At 38.4% G+C, this 15,168-nt stretch overlaps 1 protein-coding gene across 2 annotated transcripts in view; it reads left to right on the forward strand.

The window, feature by feature from the left end:
* The window catches only part of SOS2 (SOS Ras/Rho guanine nucleotide exchange factor 2), a 110,523-nt gene that overhangs the window by 67,795 nt on the left and 27,560 nt on the right, over nucleotides 1-15,168 (forward strand). For both annotated transcript variants that reach the window (XM_002718299.5, XM_051822817.2), the window contains exons 12-16: nucleotides 835-957; nucleotides 6,424-6,527; nucleotides 8,772-8,994; nucleotides 12,980-13,099; nucleotides 13,246-13,408. In XM_002718299.5, coding sequence (XP_002718345.2) covers nucleotides 835-957; nucleotides 6,424-6,527; nucleotides 8,772-8,994; nucleotides 12,980-13,099; nucleotides 13,246-13,408 — 733 coding nt within the window. The remainder of the gene's footprint in view (nucleotides 1-834; nucleotides 958-6,423; nucleotides 6,528-8,771; nucleotides 8,995-12,979; nucleotides 13,100-13,245; nucleotides 13,409-15,168) is intronic.

Genomic DNA, 15,168 nt, shown 5'->3' on the forward strand with positions numbered 1-15,168 from the left:
CCAGGGATGGTCCAGAACAAAATCGAGAGCCTGGAGTACTCCATCCTGGATCTTTGCCTTCCCAGGCATATTGGCAGGGAACTGAATTGGAAGCAGAGCAGCCAGGACTCAAACTGGCGCTCCAGTATGGGATGCCATGAGTAGTGGATTAACCCAATACCCCACAACACTAGCCCCTTAAAATATAAATATTCAAGGTAGATTATTAGGGACCAGTTTTGTGATGCAGCCAGTTAGGCCTCCACCTGCAGTGCCAACATGCTGTATGGGCAATGGTTCGAGCCCCGGCTGCTCTACTTCCAGTCTGGCTCCCTGCTAGTGGGCCTGGGAAAGCAGCAAGGATGACTCAAGTGCTCAGGTCTGAATGAAGTTCTGTGCTGCTGGTTTCAGCATGGCCCAGCCCTGGCCATGGCAGCCATTTGGGGAGTGAACCAGCAGATGGAAGATCTCTCTCAGTCTTTCAAGTAAATAAATAAATCTTTAAAAAAAGAGATGAATTATTAGATAAGCCATTTTTGTCTTGTTCTTTAAAGAGATTTTAATTTTCATGGATTCTTTTCTTGGATCTTTTTTATCTCCCTGTAGACATTTTCTGTAGTGCTATTATAGAACTTTTTTTTGATAAAAGTGAGACTACCAAACCTTAGTACTGAACAACTGAAGGGCACTTTCTCGCGCTGTATAGTATCTTATGGGAAGTTTGAAATATAATTGTACTTTTGCTTGAAATGATAGGAAAGGGGTTTGCTTAGTCAAAATAATTTTTCCTGTTGTACTTGAAATCCTTTTCATTTATATGTGAATAGATTTCTTTGTGTTTGCTTTTTCTCTCAGGTTTGAAATTCCAGAACCTGAACCTACTGAAGCCGACAAATTGGCAATAGAGAAAGGGGAGCAGCCAATCAGTGCAGACCTTAAAAGATTTCGCAAGGAGTATGTGCAACCAGTACAACTGAGGTTTGCCCTGAATATTACATTTTCTATGTGCCATTCAACTTTAAGTACATAGTTAATACTGAAGCTCTTTTTTTTTTTTTTGCTAGCTCTTAGTTCTTAACTCAAATAAGCATTATTGTTAACTTCACATAATTTAAGTTAAGCTTTGAGACTTCTTTCTGTATGAAGCTACTGTTAAATATCCTAAAGAAATTTAATTATTTAAATATACTGTGTTATTTGCAACAGATACCTCTGGCATTTGATATTATTGGCTTATGGACTAAGATACCTATTTTTTTTTTTTTTTTTTTTTGTAAATAAGAATTACAAAATGTCAGGGAATGCATTTGGTACAGTGGTTAAGATGCTACTTGTGACACGGTCCTGTTTTGGGGCATCTGGGTCTGATTCCTGGCTCCACCTCCGATTCCAGCTTCCTGCTAATGCACACCCTGGGAGGTAGCAGGTTATGGCCCAAGTACTTTGGTCCTTGCCATGTATGTCAGAGACCTGGATGGACTTCTGGTCTCCTGGCTTCAGGCTGGCCCAGCCCTGGTCATTATAGGTACTTAGAGAGTGAGCCAGCAGATGGAAGGTCTCTGTTTCTGTGTCTTTGTCATTCTATCTGTGTCTCTGCCTTTCAAGTAAAATGAAAATAAATTTTAAAATTATAAAATATCATATAGTCTTGCCTACTCTTTCACCAATTTTTTAAAAACCTTAATCTTTCCCCGTATTTTTTCTTTTAATTCATATTCTGTTGTGATCACCTAGTAATCCTGGGCTTTTTTACACTGTACCATAGTTTGGACTAGGTCATATTAAGCAGAGTAGCCAAGTCAGGATTGTAACCATGTCTGTTTCCATAGCATTTTGTATTTAATGTTGAAAACTGGAAACTCCTTTGATTAGTCTTCTTTACAGTCCAAGTGACAACCAAAGTGTGTTACCTACTTCTTTCCATGAAACTGTTGTCATGTTACATGTATATTGTCTAAAAATATTTTTCTCTGTGAGTGTTAAGTTTCCTTGATGATTGCTAACAAATCAGTTATAACTTTGAAACTGAGTTTATTAGTTATTTGTTTTCTAGGATAATTATCACAAATAAATGCAGTTTTAAAGGAATGATAATGCTCATAAGTATATGTCTTTCAGCTAAAACTTTTAACATATCATTGTTTGTATCAGAAGATCATATTATTTACCCACTAGCAATAAAGAAATAATTAATTCTTTTCTTCTGGCGCTGGTACATTTATACTAATCTACATTCATAATAAGTCCCTTAATATGAGGCATATAATTAGGAGATTGTTATATAGGGCAGAGTGAAATATAATCTTAGGTATTTAGTCAAATAAATTATTTCTAGATGTTTTCTGTTTTCTCAGTTTGTACTATGGTGAATATAGCAATTATGTGAACTATCATATTATGGTACCCTTATGATTTTATTGGGGAAGAAGGCTATATGAGATAGTTACTCTACTTTGAATGTTTAAGTAGCTCAGAAAAATACATTACTGTAAAATCTCAGCTATAGCTGAGATTAGAACAGAGTAATTAGGGAAGACATCTTTCAAGAGGTAATATATGAGATTGGCCCAAAACATGTATAGAATTTAGATAGGCAGAAAGATGACTATAGATACTCATGGTGATAGGAAATAGTCTGAACAAAGATAAGTAGGCAGAAATGAAAAGGATATAATTGACATGAAAGGAATTGAAAGCATTACAAGTAACAGTAGATGAGATTAACTGCAGAAAGTGGAGTAGAGTTGAAGATGGCCTTGAAATCCAAGCCATGTTGTTAAAACCTGTTCTGTATACACGATAGTAATTTTTTTATTTTTTATTTTTTATTTTTTTTTTTTTACTTATTTATTTGAGAGGTAGAGTTATAGATAGTGAAGAGGAAAGACAGAGAGAGAGGTCTTCCTTCCGCTGGTTCACTCCCGAAATGGCCGCAACGGCTGGAGCTACATTGATCCAAAGCCGGGAGCCTCCTTCTGGTCTGTGGCTGCAGGGGCCCAAGCACCTAGGCCATCTTTCACTGCTTTCCCAGGCCATAGTAGAAAGTTGGATTGGAAGAGGAGCAGCTGGGACTTGAACTGGGGCCCATATGGGATGCTGGCGCCCCAGGCAGATGTTTAACCTACTGTGCCACAGCGCCAGCACCAGTAATTTTTTCTAATTTTTTTTTAACTTGAAAGAGCTACACAGAGAGATGGAGAGACAGACAAAGAGAGATCTTCCATCTGCTAATTCATTTCCCGGATGGCCTCAATTGCCAGGGCTGAGCTAGGCCAAAGCCAGGAGCTACGAGCATCATCCAAATCTCTGACATGGGTACAGGAGACCAAACACTTAGGCCATTCTCCTCTGCTTTTCTCAGGGAGCTGGATCAGCAGTGGAACAGCCGGGACTAGAACTGGTGCCCATGTGGGATGTCAGTATCACAGGAAGCAACTTTACCCACTACACCACATCAGGGCCCATAGAAATTTTCAATCCAGAGTAGTTTGAGAATTTTACAATGAACACCCATAAGCCCACCACTTAGATCTATTGTTAATATTTTACAACTCTTGTTTTATCACTTACCTATTCCTTTATTGTTTTTCTGTCAGTCAGTCTAATTTTGGATGTATTTCAAAGAATGCTTCTAATTAAATTCTTCAACTGGTATATCATTACTGTTCAGTATTTATTATTTTTTGTTTTGAAATGTGCATATAATGAAACAATGTACCTTAAGAGTACTTCGCTTGAATTTTAACAAACATACATCTCTATAACCTAAAACTTTCCAGAAATAGATTGCTACCATACCCCAGAAAGTTCCTTTATGCCCCTTCTAATCAATTTTTGTTGCTACTGACCAATGGCAGTCTTCTGATCACCAAAGATTAATTTTATCTTTTTAGAATTTCATTTAAATGGCTTCTTACATTCTGTTTTTGTGTTTGACTGCTTTCATTCAATATGCTTCTGAAATTCATTTGTCCTATTTTATTGTGGATGGAGTGTTTGATTATATGAAAATAGCCTGTTTATTTTTTCCTTTTGGAGGATACCTGGATTTTGCCAGTTTTTTTTTTTATTATGAATAGGGCTGCTATGAATTTTACCTTATTGTGAATGTATTTTTTTTTACTTGTCTTGTGATAGTAACTCAGAGTGGAATGGTTGGGTCATAAGATGGGTATATGTTTACTTTTGAAAGAAACTGCCAAAATGTTATCTCAGCATTTTCACCAGCAATGTGTGAGAGTTCCACTTGCTGTTTATCGTCACGAGAACTTAGTAATATCAGTCTTTGTATCTTAGCCATATTGCTGAGTATCCCATTTTGGTGACTAATGACGTTCAGAACTTCTTATTGTCTTGTATTAACTAATCACACTTATTTTTGAAGAAATCTGTACAAATCTTTTATATTTTGAGGGTTTTTTTTATTAGCTAGTTGTAGAAGTTAATTGAGTAGGATTAGATGCCAGTTGTTTGTCAAGTAAACATTTTGCAGATATTTTCTCCCAGTGTGTGGCTTGCCTTTTAGTTCTCTTAATGATCCCTTTTGATGAACATAAAATTTTAATTTTGATGGAGTCTGATAATGTTTTTTCTTTTATATGATAGTAATTTTTAAAAAAATTGTTTTACTGATTTGAAAGGCAGAGAGAGACAGAGAGGTAGATAGATACATGCCATCTGCTGGTTCATTCCCAAATGCCTGCAACAGCAGGGACTGGACCACTTTGAAGCTAGGAGATCTAGTAAAAAGTGAGTATCTGGTATCTGGCATGTACTTGACAGGGACCCATGTATTTAGGCCATCCATGGCTGACTTCCAAGGTGAGCATTAGTAGGAAGCTGGAACCGGAAGCTGGGTGGAGACTTGAACACAGGCATTCCAGTATGGGATGTGAATGTCCCAAACTATGTCTTCACTGCCATGCCAAATAACCTCCCCATTATGTGATAATAACTTTAAAAAATATTGAATGCTATAGAAACTAGAAAACAGGTAAAGTAGAAATAGAACTATTTGAATTAGTCTAAATGTAAATTAAAGCTAACACCTTTGTGATCTCTTCAAATGTTCTCTAAGCCACAGAACTAAGCAAATACATGACTTAAGGTCGTTCTATTACAGATACCGTGACAGAGACTGAGAATTAAATGTACTTTATTTCTAAAAATTTATTTATTTGTTTGAAAGGCACAGTGATTCCGTTGGCTCATCCCAAATGTCTGGAATAGCTGAGGCTGGGTCATACCAAAGCCAGAATCCTAAAATTCAATCCAGATATTCCACATGAGTAGCAGGAACCCAGTGACCTGAGCCATCACCTGCTCTCATAGGGTATACAGTAGCAGTTAGCTGAATTGGATGTGGAGCTGGGACTTGAACCCAGGCACTCTGATGTGGGCATGCCCACTGGGATGTGGGCATCACTAGTGGTGCCTTAACCCTTTTGAAATGTTCACTCCTAAATATATTTTCTTAGCCTGCGGGCGGAAAAACTCATTGTCTGTCAGTTAGGGATAAATATAAACTAACCTGGAAATAGTCATTGGTTGAAGTAAGAACGGAAAAAAAATCCTAGTGTTATTAATGTATGCTATCTCTTTGTTGGTGAATGGAATATTATGTTTGCAAATGTTACTCATCATTATTTGTAAGGTTGTATGTAATCATTTTTGTGATACTGCAGAACAGGATAGTTCTGTTAAAAGTACTATTTTTCTTTGGATATAAAATAAGAAAATGTGGCCGGTAGTGCCACAGCTCAATAGGCTAATCCTCCACCTGCGGCGCCGGCACACTGGGTTCTAGTCCCGGTCGGGGCACCAGATTCTGTCCCGGTTACCCCTCTTCCAGGCCAGCTCTCTGCTGTGGCCCGGGAGTGCAGTGGAGGATGGCCCAAGCCCTTGGGCCCTGCACCCCATGGGAGACCAGGGGAAGCACCTGGCTCCTGGCTTCGGATCAGTGGTGGTGCGCTGGCTACAGTGCGCTGGCTGCAGCGGCCATTGGAGGGTGAACCAACGGCAAAGGAAGACCTTTCTCTCTGTCTCTCTCTCTCACTGTCCATTCTGCCTGTCAAAAAAAAAAAAAAAAAAAAAAAAGTAGGTATATTTGTAGATTACATAAAAATCGATGGTAACACTTGAATTTAAAACAAAATAGACTAAATTTAATTTTCCACAACATAAAAACACTTTTCCTTAACATAAAAAAACTACATTTTTATTTTTAGGAATATTTTGAAGTATAGTTTTAAAATAATGCATGATCTGGAGACCTGCATTTTTCACAGTATTGAAGCGCTTAAACTATTAATTAGATACAGGTCAAAGATTCTGAGTATTATATTGACCCTTGTATGACAAGCTATCATCTTGGCATTTGAGGAAGGAAAGAAGTCTAAGTAATGGCCAGATTTCACTAAAATACGTTTCTTTCCGTTTCATCAGGATCTTAAATGTATTTCGGCACTGGGTTGAACACCATTTTTATGACTTTGAAAGAGATTCGGAATTGCTTGAAAGACTAGAATCCTTCATTTCAAGTGTAAGAGGTATTTATTTAAAAGTTTGATTAAATATTCTGTTGGACATGATTTTTTTCAAATTTGGGAGACTTTTAATTAAAAGCTAAACTTTTTCATTTCTAAAAAGCTGAAATAATATTTGGAATGTTTTTTTATAGACTAAGGAGCCCATAATATTTATTCAGAAATAATCTGAAGTCTTAGAACCTTGCCTTTTCAGTTTTTAGGGAGAATATTTTCTTTTAAAGAAGTCAAAAATACTCTTTAATAAATTTAAGTTGTTTAATTTTTACCTTGTCTCAGAGTTGCCGTTGCTTCAGTTAAATAAAAATGTGCATAATTTTTTTTGTTTACATATTCTCCTTGATCTTGTTTTCTAGCTTTGGATGATTAATAGTTTTTTTTAGTAAGATTTATTTCCACTGGAAAAGTTTTTGATATATTTTGATACATTAAAGATGGGAATTTCCTACTTGAAATCTCTAAATCACAACCCATGAAGTAAAATTATAGGCCATGAACATTTAAACAAATAAATATGTTATAAATGTTTATTATTGGATGAAGAACAGTTATGTTTTATTTGACAGTAAAACACATTAAGAATATCATAAAAGGGGCTGGCACTGTAGCGCAACAGGTTAAGGTGTGGTCTGCAGCACCAGCATCCCGCGTTAATGCCGCTTTGAATCCTGGCTGCACCACTTCTAACACACACACATACATACACATTAGAATAAATCAAGAGTAAGTGGTGTGATATTAATGTCTAAAGTTTTTCCTACCTGAGATATACCTGAGGATGACTAAATAATTCATGAGGAAAAGTTTATTTTTATAGAAATAATTCTACTAATATGTGAAGAAGAAATGAAAGATTATCACCCTTTCTCAATTCCTGGTAAAATAATAAGGAACTGGGCATATGAGTGGACAAACATCATAAAAAGACAGAGAACTAGACATTGTATGCTTCTCTTAGAAGTGTTCTTAGCAAGTATTTGTATTAAAAAAAAAATTCTGGATCGTGTGTCTGGCTTGCAGAAAATATAGGTTACAGAAAAATATGGCAGGTAAAACCTTAGGGATGAAAGTGACAAATTGCAGGTTTGAGGAACACTTAAGGACAAGTGATTCAGTTTCTTCAACAAACGAGTTGCAAGCAAAAATGATCGATAATGGCCAGCATTGTGGCGTAGCAGATAAAGCTGCCATCTGTGATGCCAGCATTGCATAAGGGCTCTGGTTCAAGTCCTGGCTGCTCCACTTCAGATCCAGCTTCCTGCTAATGTGCCTGGGAAAGCAGCAGAGGACAGCTCAATTCCTTGGGCCCCTGCACCCACCTGGGAAACCTTCAAGAAGCTCCTGGCTCCTGGCTTCAGACTGGCCTATTGGGGCCATTGCAACCATTTGTGGAGTGAACCAGCAGATAGAAGACTTCTCTGTCTCCTGTCTCTCCCTCTTTCTCTCATTATTTTCAAATAAATATTTTTTAAAAATGATTGATAAAGGGGAAACCTACAGGTTAAAGGAGACTTGAGACATACTGACTAAATACAGTAAGTCTATCTTGTTTGTGTCTTTTCAAACAAACCAACTATAATAAAACATTTGTGAGACACAAATAGTTCAACTAGTAAATGAGAAAGGAATACAATTCCCAGTAAAATAGTAAATATAAGGAATTATCACGAGCAAAGAAACATCACAAAAGAGATTAACACCAACAATAGTTGAAGATAAGTTGTCAGTTTAAAAAATTTTCTCTATCATTTTAGAGATATTTAGGGAGTCTGCTCTTTACTCTATAAATGCCTGCAATGGCCAGGACTGGGCTGGGTCAAAGCGAGGAGCCAAGAACTCAATCCCTATCTCTCAAATGAATGGGCAAGGAACTCAATTACTTGAGCCATCACCACTGCCTCCCAGGATCTCCATTAGCAGGAGCCAGAACCAGGAATCTAACCCAGACACCCTGATGTGGGATGTAGGCATCTTAACCACTAGGCGAAAAGCCTGCTCCCCACAAGTTGTGATTTTTTATATGCATAATGGTGTTAGAGTTATTATTTTGAAGAGACGTTTGGAGACAGATACTTAAACATGAATGCATGGTATGGTATCTTGAATTTCTTTCAGAATAACCTGGAGAGAGAGGAGGGGCTTGAGCCCTGAGTTGGTAGTTGTTGAAGTGAGGTGAAAATAAGAGATCTTATTTGCACTTCTATCTGTCAAGTAAAAGGTGCTTTTGTTTATTTGTTCTTTTTCTAGGGAAAGCTATGAAGAAGTGGGTAGAATCAATTGCTAAGATCATCAAGAGGAAGAAGCAAGCTCAGGCAAATGGAATAAGCCATAATATTACCTTTGAGAGTCCACCTCCACCAATTGAATGGCATATCAGCAAGCCTGGACAGTTTGAAACATTTGATCTCATGACACTGCATCCAATAGAAATCGCACGTCAGCTAACACTTTTGGAATCTGATCTTTACAGGTAGACAACAAATATCTTAATCAAATGTCCTTCTCTGTTTTTAAGAACCATAGACATACCTCTACCTATTATTATAACATTTTACAAATTATTCATGAGTGCTAAAAAATACTTCATCTCTTGTGAACTTAGAAGACAGCTTACAGCACAGCTTTTAACTGTAACCTGTCCTGCAGGTATAAATCTTGTATCAATATGTAGGCCTAGATTAGGGCCTACCCATTCTTCATAGAGGAGTGCAAAAGAGAAGACTAAAAGCAATAGCAGAGTAACCACTTTCAAGGTAATCACCCCTCTCCTACTACTACTGACTTTCTCACATTGCTGTAGAATGAGGTCATTCAGCCACGTCAGTACAGATGCTAGGCTCTTGACAACTAAATGAATCGAGTACTGAATGAGACAGGGTTTATTCTGTCCCTGACAACTCAGGCTCTTGCAGCTAACAATTCCCTGTCAAAAAAAACTAGCCCTTGTCACTCTCATTAAACCAGAAGCTTTTCCGCATTCAGAAACAGGCCCACTTAAGAAGCTGTCCTGATTAGCAGCCATATTCGATTTACTGTGACTACACTGGGAAAAGCAACAATGTATAAATTTATTGCTAAGGGATATGTAGGAAAGCACCACAAATAAACTTTATATTCTTTGGAATTGGCCTCTGATTTTTCTTGGCTGTGCCATTCAGAATCAAGCCTTTGGCATACCCACTGGAGATTATCAGTATCTAGTTCAGAAGCATTGTGTTATATTTGAAGTAATTTGAAATTTAGGGGGCTGGCGCTGTGGTGTAGCGGGTAAAGCCACTACCTACAGTGCCAGCATCCCATATGGGCGCCGATTTGAGATCCAGCTGCTTCATTTCCGATCCAGCTCTCTGCTATGGCCTGGGAAAGCAATGGAAGACGGCCCAAGTCTTTGGCTGCTAGCTTTGGATCAGCGCATCTCTGGCCATTGCGGCCAGTTGGGGAGTGAACCAGCGGATGGAAGACCCCCCCCCCCTTCTCTGCCTCTCTTTCTGTGTAACTCTGACTTTCAAGTAAATAAATAAATTTTTAAAAAAAGAAATTTAGGTAGGCTTTTTTGTTATGTTTTTTATGCTTTGAGAATTTTTATAGATGGGAGCAAAGGGATTTGTGACTGGAGGTAAGCAAATAGTACTGAATCAAGGTTTTCTTTGTAGTGGAACTGTTATATAAATGAACATCAGAAAGAAACAAACCAATTAGCTCCTTGTGGAACTGCTTTGAGAACCTAGAAATACCTGTGTTAATTGATATGTATTATGGAATAAGGATAACATACATAAAATATTGACATTCTTTGTAAACTGAGTTTCTGGTGAAATAATAGTGCTATTCAAAACTTATTTCAAAACTATTAGTAAGTGACCGTTTATATTCATATTTTTTAATGAATAACCACATCTGTGTAGGATATTGAGAGCAATGCTACTAATCTGCTTTTCAGTTGTGTATTTTTGATTTAGTTTATGCAGTAATTTATTCAGCTCTTCTTACTAAATATCTCAAGCATCCTAAAAAGATAGAGAGTAATATATTGAGAGCTCATGGGTAACAAAAGTTTTACAGATAAAATTGAAATCTTTCGGCTGGCGCTGCGGCTCACTAGGCTAATCCTCTGCCTTGCAGCGCCGGCACACCACACCAGGTTCTAGTCCCGGTCGGGGCACCGGATTCTGTCCTGGTTGCTCCTCTTCCAGGCCAGCTCTCTGCTGTGGCCAGGGAGTGCAGTGGAGGATGGCCCAAGTGCTTGGGCCCTGCACCCCATGGGAGACCAGGATAAGTACCTGGCTCCTGCCATCGGATCAGCACGGTGCGCCGGCCGCAGCGTGCCAGCTGCGGCGGCCATTGGAGGGTGAACCAACGGCAAAAGGAAGACCTTTCTCTCTGTCTCTCTCTCTCACTGTCCACTCTGCCTGTCAAAAAAAAAAAAAAAAATTGAAATCTTTCACGTAATTTTCACAATCCCATTGTTTTTCTTTTTCCCAGGAAATAACTGCTAATCTGAATTTGTTATTTACTGTTGCCCTATATATATTTATAGTTTCTATACATAAACACATATTCTTAAACAGTGTATGGTGTTATTTTGCACATTTAAAAAATTTATGTATTTGAAAGTCAAGCTGCAGAGAGAGAGATTTCCATTCACTCCCCCTGTGGCCACAACGGCCAGGGCTGGACCGGCCAAAACCAGGAGCCACGAACTTCATCCAGGTTTCCCATGTGGGTGCCAGGGGCCCAAATACTTGGGCCATCTTCCACTTCTTGTCCTAGGCCATTTTCAGGGAACTGGATTGGAAGTAGAGCAGCCAGGACACAAATTGGCATCACAGGCAGTGGCTATACCTGCTGCACTACAATGCTGATGCCCTGTTTTGCACATTTAAATAAAATTTATTTGAGAGGCACAGTGCACCCATCCTGATGTACTCCACAAATGTCCACAGCAACCCTGTGGCTGAAGGGGAGAGCCAGGATTGCCATCCAGGCCTTCCACATGGGTGGCAGGAGCTCAATTACTGTTTTTTTTTTTTTGTTTTTGTTTTTGTTTTTTTTAAGATTTATTTATTTATTTGAGAGTTATAGAGAGGCAGAGGCAGAGGCAGAGAAAAAGAGGTCTTCCATCCACTGACTCACTCCCCAGATGCCTGCAACAGTCAGAACTATGTTGATCAGGAACCAGGAGCAGCTTCTGGTCTCCCACGCAGGTTTCAGGGTTCCAAGCACTTGGGCCATCTTCTGCTGCTTTCCCAGGCCGTAGCAGAGAGCTGGATCGGAAGAGGAGCAGCTGGGACTCGAACTAGCACCCAAATGGGATGCCGGCACTGCAGGTGGTAGCTTTACCTGCTATGCCACAGTGCCGGCTCCGATGCACATTTTTAAACTGTATGTACGTATGCATTGTTCTTTCAGCATTGGTTTACCAAATTGATTTTGGTGTTTTAGTAGCTCATAAGTCTGGTTTTGGTTTGCTGCTCTGTCGTACTCCATTGCATGAACACTGCAGCTTCTTGTTGAGTTACTAAGTTATTTGGAAGTTTTCACTCTTGAAACAGTGCTTTACTGAACATTATTATAAATGTTTTCTTATAGCTTTGTATAAGAGTTTTTGTTTGGTATATAACTAACTAGTAAAAGAATTGCTGAGTCCATCTAGTATGTATAATTGTACTTTAAAAAGTTAGTAAAGGGGCTGGAATTATGGCCTAGGAGGTTAAACTGCCACCTGCAGTGCCAGCATCCTATATGGTCACTGGTTCAAGTCCCAGCTGCTCCACTTCCTATCCAACTCGCTGCTAATGTGCCTGGGAAAGCAATGGAAGATGGTACAGGTGCTCGTGCCCCTGCACCCCCATGGGAAGAAATTATTGGCTCCTGGGTTTGGACCAGCCCAGCTGCTGCCATTGCAGCTTATTTGGGGAGTGAACCAGTGGACAGAAGATATCTCCCTCTTTCTGTCCCTCACTCTCTGTAACTCTGCCTTTCAAATAAATAAAATTAATCTTAAAAAAAGTTAGTGGAAATTTTATTAAAAGATAAGTTTATTTTAAGGCAAAACATTTTTGGAAGCCACAAACTCATGTATCTTTAGTACTATAAGGTATTACCAAATTGTTTTGCATAGTGATTATAATTTTTTGTTTCTGTATCAATGTTGGAGAATTCTTTATCATATTTTTACCCAACTGGTACTATCAGACTTTTGTTAGTCTGACAGGAGTAGTGTGGGGTTTCATTGCAGTTTTATGTTCTTTTTGTTCCTTAGTAAGAGACCAAGTGGTTTTTGTTTGTAGCTATTCAAGATTGCTCCTTTATGAATTATTTGTTATGTGCTCGGTCATTTATGCTTTGGGTTGTCTTTTTTCTTAGTTTTAGGATCCTTCATAAAAGTTGCCCTTTTCCTGAGATTTAGGATTCTTGGTAAGAGTTAAGTTACAATGATTTTTTGAATTCCACAGGAAAGTCCAACCTTCTGAGCTTGTGGGGAGTGTGTGGACCAAAGAAGATAAAGAAATAAATTCTCCAAATTTATTAAAAATGATTCGTCATACCACAAATCTTACCCTCTGGTTTGAAAAGTAAGTTTTTATTTACGCTGACTTATTACTCATTAACAGTCATAGTATGAACACATATTCAAGCTTAAAGCCTGTAAAATAGGTTTCTTGTTTTCTCAATGAGGTGAAAAAACTATTCTAATTCGTGAATTCTTTGTTGCTGTTAGATGCATTGTGGAAGCAGAAAATTTTGAAGAACGTGTGTCAATACTAAGTAGAATTATAGAAATTCTGCAAGTTTTTCAAGATTTGAATAATTTCAATGGTGTATTGGAGATCGTCAGTGCAGTAAATTCAGTGTCAGTGTACAGACTAGACCATACCTTCGAGGTAAGTTTTAGGCTTCGCTGTTTCATCCTTTTGGAGGAAGATAAAGTTAATTTGAAAGATTACTTCTATTACTTATCATTTTGAGTAAATCCTTTGTAAATACATCTTTTTCCCTTAAACACAGTGATAAAAAGATACTGGATAAAAATCAGTGTGCAGTATAAGCCTAGGGTTCATCAGAAAATATGGGATTTATGCCTCTTTTTAATATCCTTACCTAAATGTAATAAAGACCCAAGTGAATTTTTTTCAGTGGCACATTGGTTGATAGTCTCACATAAATGAGAAAGCATCTTCAGTTATACAGATACCTTCTTAATCAACTTAAGTATATAGTAAAAAAAAAAACACACAACATGGCAAGAACTCTTTCTAAAATTTATTTGAATGTTTCAATAATAAAATAATGCATTTAATATTTATTAAAAAGGTTAGAGATGAAAGAAAGAGAATTATATATTTTTGTGTGTATTTTTAATTACAGAATTGAGATTATATTGTGCATAGATTTTTGTGACCTGTGTTGTCTTCACATACACAATTTTCTTTTATTAGCTAGTTTTCAGAATTAAGGTTTTTAATGATTGCATGGTTTTATATCTCATGAATAAACCGAATTTGCTCCATCAACTCTATTATGGGACAGTTCAGTTATTTCTGATTTTTGCTGTGCTAAATAATTTAGTGGTTGACGTTTGACATAAGGGTTAAGATACTGGGGCTGGCGCTGTGGCGCAGCTGGTTAAAGTCGTGGCCTGCAGTGCCAGCATCCCATATGGACACTGGTTCAGTCCCGGCTGCTCCGCTTCTGATCCAGCTCTCTGCTTTGGTCTGGGAAAGCAGTAGAAGATGGCCCATGTTCTTGGGCCCCTGCACCTGCGTGGGAGACCTGGGAGAAACTCCTGGCTCCTGGCTTCGGATCAGCTCGGCTCTGGCTGTTGTGGTCATTTGGGGAATGAACCGGCGGATGGAAGACCTCTCTCTCTCTCTCTCTCTCTCTCTGTAACTCTGTCTTTCAAATAAATAAAATAAAATTTTTTTTTTAAAAAAAGGGTTAAGATACTGCTTGAGATACCTGCATCCTGGGTTCAAGTCCCAACTCTGCTTCCAGTTCTGACTTACTGCTAATAACGCGCACCCTGGGAAGAGTAGTTGGATCCCTGCCACCCACGTGGGATACCCAGATTGAGTTCCTAGCTCTTGACTTCACTTCAGTGTGACCCAAATACCTGGTGCAGGTCAGTGATCCAGCTAGGAACTCAGTCTGGGCCCATGTTCCAGCTATGGGGGATCTCTATCCATCTCTTTTTATCTTTTTGCTTTTCAAAATAGATACATTTTTTTAAAAAAAATCATAGGATATCCATATATACAAATCTTTGTAAAAATTTGATTTTTCTCCTAGAATAAAATTTTTTTGAAGATTTATTTATTTGAAAGTCAGAGTCAAGGAGAGAGGGAAAGACAATAGACAAAGAAAGAAAGATATCTTCCATTTGCAGGTTCACTCCCCAAATGGCTTCAACAGCTTGGGCCTGGACAGGCTGAAGTCAGGAGTCTGGAACTCCGTCTGCATTTCCCATGTGGGAAGTAGGGGCACAAGTGTTGGTGCCATCTTCTGCTGCTTTCCCTGGCACATTAGCAAGGAGTTGAATTGGAAATGGAGCAACTGGGACTTGTAGGGGTGTTTATATGGGATGCTGGTGTTGCAAGTAGTGTCTTAACCTGCTGTGCCCACACTGCCAGCCCCCTAGAATAAA

Source organism: Oryctolagus cuniculus, chromosome 12 (genome assembly GCF_964237555.1).
Source record: "Oryctolagus cuniculus chromosome 12, mOryCun1.1, whole genome shotgun sequence".
Lineage (NCBI taxonomy): Eukaryota > Metazoa > Chordata > Mammalia > Lagomorpha > Leporidae > Oryctolagus > Oryctolagus cuniculus.